The 19,670-nt window shown below is 41.3% G+C and overlaps 1 protein-coding gene and 1 long non-coding RNA gene across 20 annotated transcripts in view; one reads left to right on the top strand and one right to left on the bottom strand.

The window, feature by feature from the left end:
• The window catches only part of DMD (dystrophin), a 2,167,959-nt gene that overhangs the window by 3,180 nt on the left and 2,145,109 nt on the right, over positions 1-19,670 (bottom strand). For 14 of the 19 annotated variants that reach the window (XM_072818058.1, XM_072818056.1, XM_072818061.1 and 11 more), the window contains one exon: positions 12,491-12,583. In XM_072818058.1, coding sequence (XP_072674159.1) covers positions 12,491-12,583 — 93 coding nt within the window. Of the gene's footprint in view, positions 1-4,066; positions 4,099-12,490; positions 12,584-19,670 lie in introns of all 19 variants that reach the window. The other 5 variants (XM_072818060.1, XM_072818062.1, XM_072818068.1 and 2 more) reach the window with 1 other exon arrangement.
• LOC140628667 (uncharacterized) overlaps positions 1-19,670 on the top strand; it is an 84,928-nt gene that overhangs the window by 31,369 nt on the left and 33,889 nt on the right. The window lies entirely within an intron of this gene.

The following is a 19,670-nucleotide window of genomic DNA, read 5'->3' as shown; positions in this document are numbered from 1 at the left end:
TTGAATCGACCTTTTTGTATACTAACATTTGAATTTGGAAGCTTCCTAAGAAAAACCAGTTTTTCATTGCAAGTTGCTCCAGAGCCTAATTACAATATGACCCACACGTACAGCATGGATTTGGGAATCCGGTGAATCCATTTTGGTACCCTTCCTAAATGGGGGTTAACTATCAGAAGAGCCTTTTAATAATAATATGACATGACCTCGCATTGGTCCCCCAGCATGGAGCACAAAAGCAGCACAATGTCCCAGGTACTCTGTGGCAAAATTCAGATCTACAGCAAGATAATTTGAGACCTACCTTATGACTTGCCTTTTCCTATATGTCCCATATTTTTATATGGCTAATTTTAATTCCTGGACATTACTAAATCATTCTCCTCCTGGAGTACTGCCTTTGGAACTAAAAATGCTTTATGAGGCTATTACTACCTTGCCATGTATCAACTTTACGGATTCTCGTAATTGTTAAAATCCCCGTAAAAATCAAAGATAGACTAGGGCAGGAATTCTGGTTATTTACTTCAAGAGACCTAGCGTTTTTCAGTACATGAGAGAGAGGGTCTGAAGAGGATTCAGAGGCAGGCACTTACCCAGTGATGGCACCAGATCAAGTGAAGACTTTACTAAAAGTTTAACACCCTTCAGGTGATCACGTTGGTAAATCTCGTTGAGCTTTATCAATGCAAAGAGTTTCAGTGAGAACGAGTTCCGTTTTAAAAAATCACGTTGGATTTTGGTTGAGATGGCCAGTATAAAAACCTGAACAAAGCAGGTGTGCTACTCAGAGAGTAGGCCAGGAGTGTGGCAGCCCTCAAGGAAGAATCGAAACCATATTTGGCTTTTCTAAACCATAAAAACCACCAGAGGACCCAGTGGGTTCTTTGCTGTTCCTTACAGCTTAGAGCACCAATATATACCTGATGCCACCAGGCTAAAGGGTTTCCTTTGTATCTGGTTTTGACTGCCTAGCAACCCTGGGAGATCTCTCCGATTATTATGTGTAACCAAAAACGAGTGGACTACCTGCAAATTTTTAATTACTTGTAGTCTTAGTAGCTATTAATGAAGCCAGTAAAAACAAAACCCAAGACCCTTACAACTTGATACCTGAACAGAATTCAAATTATTTCTCCTTGTCCACTACCTGTCGCACAGTCTACCAGGGAGGTAGAAAATGTATTACCGTAAACCGAACAGAAAGAACTCATTTTTCCCATTGGCTTATTGACAATAATCAAAAGGTACCTGTTTTAGCCTGCGTGCTAGGGAACGTGGACTGCGGTTGGAAAGTGAATGCATTTATAGATTAAAGAGCCGAGTGGTGCTTCTACTCCTTGAAAAGGTGTTCAGTTACTATCTGAGGGGAAAATTCTTGAGACTCTCCAGAGGCATCATTTCTAGGGGTATCTGCTATTTAAAAGTAACTAGCTGACAGAAAGGTTCATTACTCTTAATCCACCACACAACATCCCAGAAAATGTTAGGTGGCCTTTAACTTGCCTGGACAGTTTTCAATGTTCACCAATGACCTCATGGCTGTCTGCTAGAAAAAAGAACGTTCTGCTAGAAAAAAGAACGTCCAGAGTCACCTCGCCGTATCTGTAGTATGCCTTTGGTTACTTTATTTACAAATGCCTGTTTCACCAGAATAATGATTGCAATGTTTTTCATGGAGGTTTTCATTAGAAACCAGGAAAAAAATTTCTATCTCTTTGACAAAATACTGCCCCAGCGAATCGTAACTCAATCCACCAGAGGCATAAAATTGCAGTGTGATATGGATACAGAAAACAGATTTGTATCCTGGTTCTATTATCCATGTGTGTAAGGGAGAACATTAGTGAGGCCATTAATTTTACCTGACAGATTTTTCTAAAGTCAAAATTAAAATCTCACACTATGAACGTGAGAGGCACTGAAAAGCAGGCCGGATTTTAGGCGTTTGCAATCAGCCTCAGGCACAAGTTGACATAAAAATGTGTCTCCAGAAAGTATTAATTCAATCCACTCTTAAGCAAGGACTGTTGAACACAAAGGCACCATGCATTGAACATTAGAGCAGTTGTATGTTTTTCCAAGTTGGCGCTAAACGCAACACATTTAGTCTCACAGGCCACCACTGCCTGAGGGAGTTGTTTTCTGCAGTGATTGGAATTGAGACTTCCTGGCAGAGAGCCAAGGTCTCAATAGCAATCTGGCACTCTTTTAAAAAATTTTTTTTTCTTTAAAATACAGTTCCCAAATAAATGGTTAGCATTCACTTGTCCACAGCAAAGCTGGAGTACCGCAGGAAAATTCGTGTTTTTCTTCTCCATAATTTCATCTTTGAAAAGCTATCTGATCTACTGTACCTTGGAGGTAATTTTTATAACAATAAAAAAAAATCACTTTGATCCTCGGGGTTTCTGGAAACGCTATCTGACGGTAAGGCGGCTCAGGTAGTAAAGTTTCCGAATGCCTCCGTGGCTTGAATGATACACGTGCTGGCCTGCCTTAAGATTTCGTTTATGAGAGAAACATGTTCAGGGGGGTCAAAATTCAGGTGCAGCTTTTTATAACACGTTAAGAGAAATTGTAAGGGGCACTTACCATAAGAATGAACCCAAGAAGCCTCACGTAAGAAGTACGTGAGCCAGGCAAACCGTCAGGAGCATTCATTGCTTCACCAATTGAGGTTTCCTCTGTTTCTCCTCCCAGCCTACCCGCCCCCCAAACCCCCACCAAGACCCCAGTGTCCCAAGCCTTGATAGAGAACACTGGGACAGACACACTGAAGGATCATTAAATTCGTTAGACTTGCGTGGCATGGTGTTGGCAGACTTTCCAGTAGGACTCCTTCTGTTTAAATGAATCAGAGAACTACTCTCGTCCAGCCTGTTGCTAAGGATCTTCTCATATGACAACTGTCGTCCTGTCCAACCTGTCTCCCAGAATAATATGTTATGGCGGCCCATGGAAGAGCTTTCCTTTGCACATCGTTCACGCTAAGCTGTTGGTAAGGACAAGCTTGTTTCATTTGGGCTGTCACTTGACACTCTGCCACCCACTAGTCCTGTGATAAGGTAACTGAACGTTCAGAAAGTATTTCTGATAAAAGTATGCAACAGTTTTCCCTGAAAAATCTTACGCCACATTCAGTGATAATACTGTATTCTACCCCTTTGAGCCCATAAATAGGCACTTAAAAAAAAACCCTCAAGACTCCAACGATCAATTTTTATCCCTCACTGGTTTATGGTCTATCTGGTTCCAAAGGCCAAGTGAAAACAGTGCGCTTTCCAAAGGGCTAGTTGACGTGACGTGAGCCTGTCCAACACCATTTTCTCAGGTGGCGATTCAGCCGAAGAGTGGGGCTCTGGACCCTGACTGGCTGGATTTAAATTCTGGCTCTGTCGCCTTGAACACACTGCTTGCTCTCTCACTGACTCAGTTTCCTTGTTTGTAAAATGGGGTTAATAAGAGTACCTACCTCATAGGTTTGGCATGAAGATTACATCATGAAAAAGATGGTAAGTGCTTACAACAGTGCTTGGCACAGTAAGTGCTCAAAAAAAACAAAAACAAAAACATGTTAGCTAGAGTGGGAAAAGAGTATAGGAATGAGGAAAAAAAGAAAACAAAAACAAAATGAGGTCATTCCAGAAGAATAAAGACCCAGGGCACTGGCAGAAAATGCTAGGATCCTGAAAACGCATAGAGACTTTAGTGCTCCTCAATTCTGTTCAAGGCTAAATTTATGTTGAGGAATTCTGTTTGTGTTACAAATGGCAACAGATGATGAACTGCAGGATCCGACCTAGGGATTATCAAGGCTTGCCATTTTATGGAGATTCCTGCTCCCCCAACCCCTGGTCCTGTCGTCATGGTGATGACAATGGCGATGAACATTTGAAGAATGTTCCTCATGAGCTGCAAGTGGAGAGGTGACTACCGTCCTTACATGATGACACATGTAGTACATACATGCGCGTGCACACACACAATTCTTACACAAACGCCAAACATAGAAAGCGCGATGAGACACACAGAAGCCGTGGCTGTGAGCCTGAATCTCACTAACCTCTCTCATTGGCTTCCCAGGGGTATTTCTTCCTTTAATAATGGAGAGAGGAAGAGGCAGAGATATCAGAAAGGAAAAAAATGCATAAATATACAGTTTCATACCAATTTTGCTGCTTTTACCAAACAAATGTTGAGATGACAATTCATTTATTCCCTTCTGAAAAAAAAAAAAAACAACAACCAGAAACAAAAAGAAAAAAAAAACCCGAAAGACACATCCAGTCAAATAACCTTTACATACACTTAAAATCAGTGTAAACAGATAACACGATCCAGGAGACATAACTTACAGAATCCATAGAGTTCATGTGTTCAAGGGGATGAAAGCTGGCACAGTGTAGGATCTGACAAATTAAGCATTGTTTTTCAAGGACAGCTTTAGAACCTCAATCGAAACGTCCCCAAATCTCAATCTCTTCACTCTCAACAATACACTGAAACCTAAGCAGGAGCTGACTGTGTGTGTGCCAGAAGTCGGCACCCCAAATGCGAGGTGAAACACCACCAAGGCGAGACTGCATCCCCTTGGGAGAATTCATTCTATCTGGTAGAAGCTGAGCATGCCCATGATGAGACCGGGACATTTGAGAAAATAGAAAAAACAAGGGGGAAGGAAATGAGCCCCACTAACGGGCAAGCCACAGAGCCAGATGTAGGAATGAACCCCCAACTTCCTCCTAATTCAACAGATACCAGGAGCCTTGAGATCCGAGGGCTAACAACCCACCGGCATTGTTTTAGAGGACCCTCCATCTGTATGCGTTTATTTTTGAAAAGCAGGTCCTGGTCAAGTTTTCTGTGATTATATTTGGACAGAAAATGAGGCACCTCTGATCATACCTAGCATGTCTGGGGCTTTTGGCAAGTTCCTCTTATCACCAGGGCCTTCGAGTGAAATATTGGTTTTCAGACTCTGATTATGAGCAGTGGGACACTTCCTGAGACAATCTTAGGTGAAACCCCAGGATTTAGAGCAGATAAAAGCAGAGCTGTGAGAGACCCTGTACAGCATCTCCTTTCCCCGCCAGGGCCCCCCATGCTCAGCAGCTGCAAACACTAAAGCACCTTGGAACCGTGCGAGGACTACTCATCCAGACCAAAGAAGTATGGAGCTACTCTTCGAAAAGAAATCTTTCAAAACTCAAGTTCATGGTCTATACTTCTAGTATACGTTGAAAATTTTTCTAAGTAGGACTCTTCCTCCCTCCCTTGTTTCCTTCCTTCTGAATTTTCCCAAGTGAGTCAGAGATTTCTTATAAGTATAAAAACCGCAGGAGTGCCTGGGTGGCTCAGTTGGTTGAGCGTCCCACTCTTGGTTTCGGCCCAGGTCATGATCTCAGGGTCCTGAGATTGATCCCCGAGTTAGGCTCCATGCCCGGCATGGGGTTTGCTTGGGATTTCTCTTTCCTCTCCCTCTGGCCAGCCCCCCTTCTCTCTCTCTCTCAAATAAATAAAATGTTTTAAAAGTATAAAAACTGCATGCTTGATCATGCAAACGTGGTCAAGATATATATACATAACATTCCTCAAACCAGGGAAGAGGAGAAAAAGGGGTACTGGCTTCTCACTTGTGGGTGTTGCCAGGGGTAGGTCCATACCAGATAAAAAAGGGGAAGGAGGAGAACAACACTCATTCTTGACAGCTCAATGAATCCCAGCATGAATTACATAGCCATTCCTTTCGACTCCCCTATCAAGTCTTTTTTTCATCTTTGTATTTTGTGGTTATACTCTCTGGTAGTAGAATTCATTCCATTCCCCTATAAGACTGAGATCCTTGAAGCCAGGGCCCATATATCATTTACCCATCCCCTCTCTCTCCAATACCTCCTATTCCTCGACACTATGGGTATCTGACGAATGCTGGTTGAACTGAATTAGGAAGGTAGCCACTAAATCATGGTCAGGAGTCTTTGGTGTTTTTGGCACCTTGGCCTTGCCTGTTACCCTTTAACTTGTGTGCCAAGGGCTGGTAACTTGTGCTGGCTTTCACTTTGGTCTACTTTTAAAAACTTAAGAGCTTCAGGAAGGAGTGTTGTTAGAAAGCAATATGATTTAGTTTCAGGATGTAATTATGGTTCCCAGAGTGATACAGGTTACATATCTTTATTCGACACCAAGCCATATTCAGAGCTCAGTATCCACTGACCACCGCCAAACAGGCAGCAAATGACTTGGGTTTTGTTTCGGGTACTTCTTCAGAAACCATGTTTCATGTACAGTGGACATTCCAGAGCTATGTTAATCCTAGTCTCTTTCAAAATCTGCCCCCATCCCTTGGTACCAATGTGCTCATTACCATAGTACCAAAGGAAGTTGCGCTTTTTTGTTTAAAGAAGGTTAAAACAATAGATCTTTTATACTGTATCAGACTAGTTTCTGCACTGACAAAATAGAGGCTATTTGGTTGTGCCACTTAAGAAAATTCTTTACCAGTAAAATAAATGCAAGTGCCACATAAGTCTTATTTCATAAATACATTCTTTGGAAATGAGTTTCCTTAGACCTTCACTTAGAGTGTCCATCTGGCAATGTGGTATGTTGTCAGGAAATGAATCAAGAGAAGAAGGAAATATGCTGGGGGAGTCTTGTGTCTGAATAAAAGGCTTGGTCAAGTCTGGAGATGTCCAGTTTCCTCAGGCAGTATGAACTTGAGATGACTCATTATTCTGGGTTAGAATCTCAGGACATTACTGTTTTGGGGTGGGGGGTAACTTTAGCTTCCTAATTTTAGTTCACTAACTGAAAAAGTTAAGGAACAATGAATCCCTTTTTATGATTTCTATTGTATCACAAGTGACAGAAGAGTCAAATGGTCATACTTCAAATACTGCAACATGTATGATCTCTGGTGAACATGGACATAAATACACAAATCAATTCAAAAGTACAGCTTTGTTGAGCTGAGAGTGGATCAGCACCAGAAAGTGTGTGACTGCATATACAGAATGAGCTAGAATGGACCACAGTAGCGTAAAGCAGGGGTTGGCAAACTTTCTGTGTAAAGGGCCAGACAGTAAACATTTTAGGCTTTCCAAGCCCCACAGTCTCTGTAACAGCTGTTCAACTTTGCCACAACTACTCCCTCTCTGGAGTGAAAAAGCAACCATAGACAATATGTCAATGAATGGGTGTAGCTATGTTCTAGTAAGACTTTATTTATAAAAACAGGTAGTGGGCCAGATGTGGCTCCTGGACTATAGTTTGTTGGCCCCTGGTGTAAAGGCTAAGAGCTCAAGATTTATGGAAGCTGAGTAAACAGAGTGGTGCCTGAAAGGGGATGCGTGATCTTATCTTCATGCTGCTCTTCCATAAAAGAACCACAGACAAGACTCGAATTTTAGAAGATGGCAGGTTTTGCGCAGCTGCTGGGTGGCTAATTTAGAGACATTTACCAGAATGTATGTGGGCTTTATGGAGGGGTGGGTAATATGAGAGAGGATGGCATGGATGTTAGGGATAAAAATAATACGGCACAGGTCAGTAGGTAAGACATTGTACAGGCAGTAGAAATACCTGCGTAGCACCGTTAACTGTGTTTTAAATTGTCTTATTGCACTAAAAACTTATTTTGGATCCTACTGATCACTAATTAGTATACAGTGGCACCTCATTTTTAGAGAAGCCAATACCATACCACTGATGAGGGAAGCCTTCCTTTTGTAAATGCACGTACATATAAAAATACCTTTGTTAGAATGCAAAATGATCAAAGACATATGGACAAATCACTTAAATTGTTTATTTTTAAATTATGTTTGTTGTACATTCTACTCATGTACTGTTCCTAGAGAATAATGGTGGAGATTTAGAAAGTGCCTTATAGTAGATAATGATTTTTATTAGAGTGGAATTCCAATTCTACATATACGTATAGACAGAGGGATACATTACTGGTAGATAAATAGATTAGAAATTGGCTAACGTTCTGTGTCTAATATACACCGAGCCACTGAAATCCCTCAAAGTGGTTGCAAATAACTGTGTCTAGAGGTTAATCATGAAAGGTATGATCACAAGGCTAAACACGCGCACATTCACACTGTGAACACCCCGCAATTTATAGCGGCTATTATGCAGGACAGTGTCAGCTAGCAGTTTTTCACCAGGAGGAGAGCATGCAACCCCTTTATTAATTTGGGTAACAGTTTAGCAAGGCCAGTGAGATAAGATCAGGGGCTTAATTTAACTTGCCAAATGGCCATGAACAAGGCACTTCTGGCTTCCAGGGACTTTTAGTGAAAATGCAAGGTGAAGATTAGCAAGTACCTTAACACTTGAGCCTGATGTCAAGACTGTGGCAACTGGTAACAGAAAAGTTGTACATTTAAAATGCAAAACTCCCCTATCTATATACTTTGCATTTGTGAAAAGTGTAATATTTTATTTAAAAAGTCTTTTCCTCTGTGGGCAATTATCTAGCAGGGTTAAGTAAACCATGAGGTGGTATTTAATAGCACATTTCCACTAAATGTCAGACCTCTGGCTCTGACATCTGTTTTGAGTTACTCAAACAGCTGTCCGAAACAGCTGCAGCAACTGTGAACTTCATTCTTCCTTACACAGCAATGGGAACATGGGTGGCAGACTTAGATTAAAAGCACAATGTCCTCCAATATACTAGGCGGGGCTTGGCAGAAACTTCCATGGTGAATCTTTTGAAATGTAACTTAAAAAAAAAAAAGATGTGTACCTGGGCAAGGAAAACCAAAATCAGTTAGATCGGTATTTTTTTTAAACCACTGGATCTGAAAATCATTTTAGTGGGTTGCAACCAGCATTTTATTTTTGAATTAATAAAACAGAGGAATAATTCAACAGAGTGAATTAATTGTAGCATAGGAAATGTTGCTTCACGAATCTTATGTTTCTGATCTTTGTATGTGTATGTGACTAGACACATACATGGGTGGTATATATATACATGGTGGGTGTATACAACGCGTGCGTACACACACACATCCAATGTATTTTATACCCTTAATCCAGTTTGAGATGTAAAATGTTTCTCTTAGTATGGATAATGGTCAAAGGGTCCAAAGCCACTGTTTGAGGGGTCAGAAATGCTAAAATGACCTTTCAGGACCCTTCTATTTGGGATAGTCTGTAAGCCTGAGATGTTAAGATTCAAAATTTTCTGCTTTACATCAACCTAACATACCTCCTGATTGGTAAGATGCTCCCACTAAAGCCTACCATGTATATATTTTCCATTCTACTTTTACTATGATGAAACTTTTTATCCATTTGAATTTGAGGAGAAAAAGGGGGTGATATTGTGATTTAGAATTAAGAAATAGGTATTAGGTCTTAATCCCCCTTCAGGGCATGGAACTCCTAAAACCTTTGGAATTTCCTGTGAAGAGAGGCATGGAGATATCTTTTGTTGTGTTAGTAAGACAAGTCTTGGAAAAACCATACTTACTTATGCTTAGGGGCTGGGTACCAGGGGAGCCCACCCTGGGCTTAGAGCGTTGGAACTTTGAGCCCTACCTCCTGACCTCAGGGGCGAGAATGGGAGTGGGGGCTGGAGACTGAGTTTGATCCCCAGTGGCCAGTGATTGAATCAAATGCATCTATGTAATGAGGCCTCCCTAAAAACCCAGAAGGACTGGGTGGGAAGAGCTTCTGGGTTGGTGAACACCCGTAGGTGCTAGGAAGAGAACACACCTGGAGGGAGCATGGCCCCCTCTCCCCATACCACGCCCTGTTCATCTCTTCCATCTGGCTCTTCCTGAGTTCTATCCTTTCATAATACCCTGTGATCTGGTAAGGAAAACATTTCTGAGTTCCGCAAGCCACTGTAGGAAATTTATCGAACCCAAGAAGGGGGTCGTTGGCACCTCTAAGTCTACAGCAGGTGGGTCAGAAGCCCAGGTGATAAACTGGACTTGGACCTGGTCTCTGAAGTGAAGTGGGGGTGGTTTTGGGGACCTTCACCCTCATGATGTGGGATCTGATGCTCTCTCTGGGTAGATGGGGTCTGAGATGAGCTAAATTCTAGGATACCCAGCTGGCGTCAGAATTGCTTGGTGCTGTGGGAAGAACCCCCCACACATAGGAATTGGGTGCAGAAGAGTAAGGGCTGAGTTTGGCAGGAAGTGGTGAAAAAAAAGTCAAGGTCACAGAAATGATAGCATCACAGAAAGAACAGCCAGATCCTGATTGTCTTCCTCAGGAAAATAAATGACTTCTCTCGGGCCAGCAGCCTCCTACTGAGTAAGTAGGAACTTAGTTCGTGAAATCGGCCAGACAAAGCCTCATCCCCTACTTGAGAACTCAAATTAGCACTCGGGCAGGTATGCTTCTGTCAGCACGATTTAGCGAATGCCATCCAGGGGGGCCTGCAGCTCCCCCAGCTTCCATACAAGCACATGAACACCATACGAATAAATTTAACATCAGAGATGCCAACTGCCAAATATATCAGAAGAAGTCTGTTTCTCTTCTTCTAGGAGACTTCTTCCCTACATGTGGTATGCAGCTTCAGAGACTAAAAGGGGGATGCACGGAGAGGGTGCAAAGGACTCCCCCTTACAGATCATCAGGATGGGTCAGAGGCCCAGTACAAAAAGGCTGCCTGAAGGGAAGTGGAGCCATGAGCGCTGCTGCAGCCTCTTGTGTGCTACGCTCTGGTTGTTTAGGTGGAAAGGAGAGGCCAGGGCATCGCTGCAGCAGCCATTCACTTCCTGCCAAGCAGGTGCACAAACTTGCAGTTTAAGGGCCTGGGACAAGGTATCCATCTGTGACCTTCAAGGGCTAGGTTGGGGTCACCGAAATGTGTGCTACATGGGGGGCCCAAAGTTGTAGCCATGTAATCTTGAAGACCCTTGCTGTGCCTAAGGGGAACCCTTCCTATTTAAGTCAAAGGGTGCTTCTGGGGTTCATGTCCTAGACCTCCCCATCATGGCACTACCACTACACTGTAATGGGAACTCTGGAAGTCGGCCTCCTCAGTGGCCCATAACCACCTCGAAGACAAGGAAGTGGGCACTTCTTCTTTGCATCCTTAACGCCTCCACTGGCACATAGTAGGTGCTTGTAAAAGCTGACAGGATCAAGGGGAAAGCATGTGATTTACATCAGACTGGCGCGTAGCCTTCTCATGAACCACGGCATCCAGGTAGAGGAGACAGCCGCGAGGGTCATGATGGAGACAAGGGTGGCAGGTGGGGGACGTGGGGGTGGAGGGAGGACAGAGAAGATGCTTATGTGTTAAAATCAACACATCAGAGGCACTCAGCAGTGAAAAGATGGCTGGTGCAGATATTTAAAATTAGCTTCCCTGATGGTTCCTTAGCAACGCTCTAGCAGAACGGTACTGCTTTTAATGTGCACCGCACAGTGTTCACTCATACATCAAATAGCTAGGAAACGGCCATTGTCAGCTGACTCTGAACAGAAAGATAGGAAAAACGCATGACTCCAAACATTCTCCTCATTGCTCTTATGGAGAGGAGCAAATAGCCAGACTCAGCTGCCCTTCCCTCCAGGGCTGCCCATTAGAGGTGCCAATCATTGGCCACAAAGACTTGTGTTCTCCCCTTTGGCTTGTCTAGGTTTTCCCTCCATTTGCTTACAGGTGGCTGCTGCCATTCTTTTTATTCACCAAAGGGAGGTGGGTTAGTGACTCCGTTTTAGGTCAGAGCAATAAGCTAAAATACTCCAAAATGCTACAATGGGAGCGAGACCTCCTTGGATAAATTAAGACATCTGAAGCTCATACTGGCTAGTGGGAAAAGCTGGCAGGGTGAAATGCTGCTTTTCTATGAGGGGAAAAATACCCAAGGTCAGAGTGATGGTGGGAAATAAGGGCCTTAATATTATGAATGTCTTTCTTTGCAAAGATCATATTCCATCTATGGCAGTGAAACCAACCCCGACAGACTAGGATACAGAGATTTAATTGTACCTATATTTAAATAATGGGGTGTAAGACACAATTTTTAAATATAAAGGCATCAGATTGGAAGTCTGAGTACCCGCCACTGCTGTATACTCGGCACATTCTGGATTTCACCGTATGGCGTGGTAACTGTCTGTCCCTGGCAGAGGTGCCATCAGGGCATGAATTTCCTTGTCTGTCAAAGTCACAGCATCCTTGCTCTTAAGGAAAGCCTCTCTCATTATTAACTCTTCAGATTAATGTGCAAAGAGGAAACAACTGAGTCAGTACTCTGATTTCTAGAGGTTTCTCGATTCTACGGGTGTCCGAATTCAACTGGAAGCCCAAACCAGTCAGTTTAGTCATCTGTAGCAGAACTTCACCCTGAAAACTACTCACTTCTCACAGTGACCCCCTCACCCTACTTTGGCACTCCATCAGCATGTTTAAACACGGAAAATACACAGGCCAGTTGCATGTGGAAACGGGAGGCCTGATTCCAGCAGGTGTGAGTGACCTGCACGCCCTGGAGCTTACCTCTGGAACTAGGGAAGGAGTGGTTGAGCTGCTCCATCACTTCCTCTAACCCTGTGCTTGTGTCCTGGGGAGGGCTGAGCAGGTCTTCCTCGCCTTAATGGAAGCAAGCACAAAGAATGGCATGTTACATGTCTGGCAAACATAGATAGCAGAGAAAAAGCCCACGATCCCATGTAAAGAGTCATTATGAATTCATTTCCACTTGCTCAGAAGTAACATAAATAAAGATAACCCTGGAAGGCCGAATAATTAGGGGATGACTTGTTCAAGGGAAGAAGAATCCCATGTAGGGCTGTGTCTAGATCCTTGTCTTTGGAGAAGATAGCGGTTTCTCTACTTGGAAGGTAAGATAAAATCAACATGTCTTAGGCCCCATTAGTAAATGTGAACCATTTTTTAAAAAAGATTTTATTTATTTATTCATGAGAAACACAGAGAGAGAGGCCGAGACATAGGCAGAGGGAGCAGACTCCCTGAAGGGAGCATGATGCAGGACTCGATCTCAGGGATCATGACCTGAGCCGAAGGCAGACACTCAACCACTGAGCCACCCAGGTGCCCCCATTTTTCTTGGTAATAAAAGAACAATTAGCCACTTACAGGGTCTCTTCAATACAAAAGGAAGTAGGTGACGTTTTGCATTCATCTGATGAAGGTAAGGGAGAAGTAGAGACTTGGAGGTGTTTCCCCCACTCTCTCCTTTGCCACTTAACCAAAAAGATAAAATACAGGTACTTCTGAAGCCTAACGGGATTGGGAAATATTTAATGTCCTAAGGACCTTGGCTATGGGGGTTCTGCAGAGTGGTTTCCTTCCACTCTGTTACATGGGACAACTTTATCATTATGGTTTTGGAGGCTTATGAAGGGGAAGCTTTTGTTGGTTTTGAGAATTTGTCTACGTGAGGGGAGAAGGAGGTTTTGGATGAAAAGGAGTTCAGGGATGGATGGTCCTCTTCTGGGAATAGGAGTCCACTTGTAGATTCTGTTGATCTGTGAGTCTCTGCTGATGATTCATTTGGTACAGAAATACACAGCTCAAATAGCATTTGCAGTAAAGGACAGATTTCTCCATTGAAAACAAAATTACTATGAACTTTGAAGGTTTTTGGAAACTAATTTTTTATAATATTAACTTCAAGCTTTATTTGTTCAGTATATTGTCACTTCTGTCAAAAACAAGACATTGCTTTGGCAAATCAGTGGCAATGAATGTGCTTACAGACAACCTCAGGTTCACGTCTGGCTTGGAAATGACTAGGCAGCCAGTGACTTAATGACCTAAGTACGCTCGTCATTTCCTTTCATCTGTGCCACTTGGATTTCCATCTATGATTACAGTCCTGAATTTATTATTAAGTTTTTTGTCTTGTTTTTTAGGGTGTAAGCTAATAGGATCCTTGACGTGATGTTCATCATTAAGACAAAATCACATCCTAGGTGGAGAGAAGGCCAAATATCATTATTATAGTGGAGGGCTTACGGACCTAGGATAGAAAGAAAATCTCTCCTTTTGTGAGTCTCAAGGTAACATACCATAGAAAACCTCTTTCAAATACTAAGGACAGGAAATAAGTGCTGAAAAATTAAGATCACAAGATGGAAAAAGAAGTGGTATCTACCTACCAATCTACACACCCACAAACACACACACATGACTTACTTCTATTTATGCCCCTAGAAATGAAAAAATCAAATAAAGCACCTTTAGTTTCTTTTTACTTGTGAGTTTAAACCATCATTATCTGGTGAGGATGGAGTGAATGAAATATCGCCAGGAGGAACAGAATCCTCACAACTGCAGGGATGATTACATCTCTTTGTTCCATTATGGATGCAAATTTTGCCAAGTTGTGGAACATGAGGCATTTTTAATGGCAGTAAGTTTGCTTTAGCAATAGTATGCCTTGCAGAATAAATCAGAACCAACAGAGACATTCATGAGCAACCATGTTAAAATTTCTGACAGTTTAATTACATCATACTGGAGCTCTAGGAACTGAATTGTAGTGTGTTAAGATTCAAACACAGTTCAGTGACGCGACTGGCATTCCTCTCCCTGAATTATTTCAAGGATCAAATTTTAAAGCATAAACCTAATGATGTCAACCAAGTTCATCTTTATAGATAAACTATCATCTGTAAGTCTCGAATATAAGCATCTAAGTGCAAATATAGAGTTGGTTTGCCTTAATGGAAGTGTTTCATGACAGCAGTGAAAGTAGCCATTCAAACATTTTCTGAGTGCCGATCACATCCTACATAGTACATACATGAGTCAAGAATAATCCTGTTTTCTCCTTTTCTTAAGATTTTCTAAGTAAAAAAGTCCTTTGGGTTTAATCTCCTTTTAAGAATCAAAATCAGTTATCACATGTATCCACGAGTAGAGGTGAATCAACGCTGAAAAATGCTTAATGGTCGATATTTTCTGTGCCAATTATACTGGAAATGTTTAAACTGCTAAATGACACCTGACATTCAAGCAACACTGCTGGACTCTTTGATACTGAACTGGATTTTTTTTAATTTTTTTTTATTTATTTATGATAGTCACAGAGAGAGAGAGAGAGAGAGAGAGAGAGAGAGAGAGAGGCAGAGACATAGGCAGAGGGAGAAGCAGGCTCCATGCACCGGGAGCCTGATGTGGGATTCAATCCCGGGTCTCCAGGATCGCGCCCTGGGCCAAAGGCAGGCGCCAAACTGCTGCGCCACCCAGGGATCCCCTGAACTGGATTTTAAATGTCTAAAAAAGTAGCCATACAGATTTAAAAAACACTAAGATTAGCTTACTTATAAAAACATTCACCAGGAGCTCACTGTATGTCCAGGCACTGTTCTGAGTGCTGGGGATATAGCAATAAACAAAGAAGCCCCGTATCCATGTAACTTACATTCTTATGGAGGCCCACAGTCTAAACAAACAAGTAAGTTTTAGAAGTATGTCAGGTGCTGATAACCCTTCAGAAGAGAGGATGAGCAAAGAACCTTCCGAATGGGAAGTCTTGGAAGCTTTTATTGACGAGGTACAGTGGGGCAAAAACTAAGTCCATGAGGGTGTGACCCATGTATACAGAGAACAGCAAATGGAAAGACTTTGAGAAGGGAGTATGACTGGCTTGCTCAAACACCAAGGAGGTTAGTGTAGACAGTACAGAGTGGCCAGGTACTGGGGAGAGTTTGCTTCCCTGGCCTAGGAACTTGGACCTGGTTATGTGACCTGTTTGGCCAATGGAATGTTAGCAGATACAAATAGAGGTCTGTAATGTCCTTGGGTGGTTGGGTTTGTCCTCTTGTGCTTAGTGCAATAAGGAGCACATTGCCCAGAGAGCCTGCTGATCCAAGAAGGATGGTACAAGGTGGAACACACCTGAACCCAACCTATAACCTGGAGTCAAGCCTAGATGAGCTGCAGCAGAACTCCAGCCAACCAAGGGATGCGCAAATGTGAAATCCATAACCAGGGAATTTTGTAATTGTCACACAGGAATAGGTGACTGATTCTTTCTCTTGTAAGACATCAAATTAGAAAGAAACTAATGTTTATGGGTTTTCTAATCACATACTGATGTGTAACTACAACAGGCAACCCAGAAGTGTATTTAACTCTTAACAGTACCTGTAACCACAAATCTACCCCTTTGTCCGGCAAAAAAGCCATTTATTTAATAAAATATTCAGTCCCAACTGTACACACAGGAATTTGGCCAGCCTTTATTCCTACTTCACTGATTCACTGCCTGCTCAAACAGTATATTGCTAATGGTCAAGGGATCTCATACTTAAGTTAATGACGGTACTTTAACATTCGTACTTCAATTAGATTCTACTCCAAGGTGATTCCCACAGACATGCCAAAAAAAATCCTTTTTTAATTATTAGCTATAGCCTCCACAGCTTGTCTGAAGTTAGTTCAACAAAATGACTAAAACATTTAAAAAAAGGAATGTTTCAAAATAAGACAGGATCAAGTTAAAATAGTACACTGATGTAGCATAACAGGAGATGCTGCTCAGTGAAGAAAAAAGTGTGATGACTCCATTTCATCTGAAAAAAAAAAAAAAAGAAATGCAGTGGTTTGCTGTGGGCAAGATATTCTTTAAGGTCTTCTGAAACTCACCATTGTTTTAGGCTTACTTGAAACGACAATACCCTATCTGATCAATTCCCATTCCACAACTGAAAAGATAATGGTTCTACTTGCTTAAAAAGTGACTTCAGGGGTGCCTGGGTGGCTCTGTTGGTTAAGCATCTGACTCTTGATTTTGGTTCAGTTCATGATCTTAGGGTCATGACATTGAGCCCTGCATCAGGCTCCACTCTGGGCATGGAGCCTGCTTAAAACTCTCTCCCTCTGCTCCCCTTCCACACTTGCATACATGTGTGTGTCCTCTTTCTATCAAAAAAAAAAGTGACTTCAGCCAGAACCAATGTAGCCTATGCTGAAAGAACCCCCAAATCCTTATTCTTGTGATTTGCTGACACCTAAGCAAACTACTTTCTCTTTATGAAATAGGAGCTATGTCTTAGAAAATTATTTTGTCTTAAAAGGAAGGACTGTATATAAGCTACTATACCCATTATTTTTCTTTGGATTACTAATTTAAATCATATTGTGTGTGTGTTTTTAAAGATTTATTTATTCATGAGAAACACAGAGAGGGAGAGAGAGAGAGAGAAAGAGAGGCAGAGACACAGGCAGAGGGAGAAGCAGACCCCATGCAGGGAGCCTGACGTGGGACTTGATCCCGGGTCTCCAAGATCACGCCCTGGACTGAAGGCAGCGCTAAACCGCTGAGCCACCCGGGCTGCCCTCATATTGTGTTTTGAATCAGTTTCCAAAATGATATATAATTATCTATTCTAACTTTCCTGCCCTTCTCCAGCTTTTCAAAAGAAAAAGAAATTATCCAGCATTTGATATTTAGCTTTAATCACTTTTTAAAAATTATGCTTCAAGGTAGCTGGTTTCAATTTTACATAAAATTGCTTTGTGTAAGTTTTTAAATATATCTTGGTATCCAGTGATGATGCTGATGATTGGCCAGTCAGTGTTTGAAGGATGATGAAAGATAATGAAATTAGTAGTCAATAGTCTTTTAAATTTATTTTTATTGACATACAACATTCTATTAGTTTTAAGTGTGCAACATAATGATTTGAAATATGCGTATATTGCAAATCAATGACTACAATAAGTAGAGTGAACATTCACCACCCAAATAGCTATATATATTTTTTTCTGGTGAGGAGAACTTTTAAGATTTACTCACCTAGCCACTTTCAAATCTACAATACAGTATTGTTGACTATAGTCTCCATGCTGTACATTACTTCCCCCAAATTACTTATAAATGAAAGTCTCTATCTTTTGGTCACCTTCACCCATTTTGCCCATTCCCTGCCTATGGCCATCACTAATTGATTCTCTGTGTCTATGAGTTTCTTTCTTTTTTTTTTTTTAGAGTTCACATATAAGTGATGGGATATATTTATCATTCTCTAACTTATTTCAGTTAGCATCATGTCCTCAGGGTTCACTCATGTTGTCACAAATGGCAGGATTTTATTCTCTCTGTTGGCCTCATATTTTACTGAATATATATATATATATATATATATATAATCACAGTATCTTTATCCATTTCTGTCATTGGACACTAAGGCTGATGCCATGTCTTGGCTATAATAAATAATGCTGTGGTGAACATGGGGGTGCAGATACCGTTTTGAGAATAGTGGTTATGCTTTCTTCAGAGAAGTACCTAGAACTGGAATTACTGGATCATGTGGTACTTCAGCTTTTAATTTTTTTGAGGAACCTCCACACCATTTTCCATAGTGGCTGCACCAATTTACATTCTTCCAACAATGCCCAAGAGTTCCCTTTTCTCCACATGCTCACCAACCCGGTATCTCTTGTCTTTTTGATAATGGCCATTGTAACAGGCCTGAGGTGAAATCTCATTGTGGTTTTGATTTGTATTTCCCTGATGGTTAGTGTTGTTGAGCACTTTTTCATGTACCTCTTGGCCATCTGTTTGAGATCAAGAAGCATGTGCCTATTGGACATAAACATTGGAAAATGTCTATTCAGCTCTTTTGCCTATTTTAAAATCAGATTTTTCCCCATTGATTTGTGGGAGTTCTTCATATGTTTTGGGTAATAATCTCTTAACAGATAATAGGATTTTCAAATGTTTTCTCCCATTCCATAGATTGCCCTTTTTGCTGATGGTGTCTTTTGCTATGCAGAACGTTTTCAGTTTAATATGGTCCTACTTATTTATTTTTGCTTGTTGTTACCTTTGCTTTTGGTGTTAAATCTAAAATGTCATTGCAGAGATGGATGGTAAGGAGCTTACCCCCATGTTGTCTTCTAAGAATTTTATGGTTTCAGGTTGTACGTTCAAGTCTTTATCTTGAGTTTTGTGTATGGTATAAAACTGTGATCTAGTTTCATTCTTTTGCATGTTTTCCCAACACCATTCATCGAAGAGACCATCTTTTCCCCATTGTTTATTATTAACTCCTCTGTTGTAAATAAATTGGTTATATATGCTCAGGTTTATTTCTGGACTTTCTTTTCTGTCCTGTTGATGTTTCTGTTTGTTTTTAATGTCGATACCACATTGTTTGGACTAATAGGGCTTTGTAATATAGTTTGAGATCAGGAAGCATGATGCCTCCAGCTTTGTTCTTCTTTCTCAAGATTGCTTTGGCAGCCTTCTGTGGTTCCAGACCCATTTTAGCTGTGAAAAATGCCATTGGAATTTTGATAGGGATTGCATTACCCTGTAGATTGCTTTGGGTAGGATGGACATTTTAACAGTATTCTAATCCATGAGCACAAAATATCTTTCCATTTTTTTGCATCTTCTTCAAATTTTTTTATTAATGCCTGATAGTTTTCACCATACAGGTCTTTCACTACTGTAATTAAATGTATTCCCAGGCATTTTATTTTTTTTGACGTAAATGGGATTTGTCTTAATTTCTCTTTCTGATAGTTCATTATTATAGAAGCAACAGATTTCTGTATATTGATTGTGTATCCTGCAACTTTACTGAACTCATTTATTCTAACAGTTTTTTGGTGGAGTCTACGGGATTTTTTGTATATAAAATACTTCATCTGTAAATTAAGATAATTTTTTCTTCCTTTATTATTTGGATGCCTT

Source organism: Canis lupus, chromosome X, assembly GCF_048164855.1.
Source record: "Canis lupus baileyi chromosome X, mCanLup2.hap1, whole genome shotgun sequence".
Lineage (NCBI taxonomy): Eukaryota > Metazoa > Chordata > Mammalia > Carnivora > Canidae > Canis > Canis lupus.
Note: the sequence above shows the minus strand (reverse complement) of the source record. Positions and strands in the feature narration are given on the sequence as shown.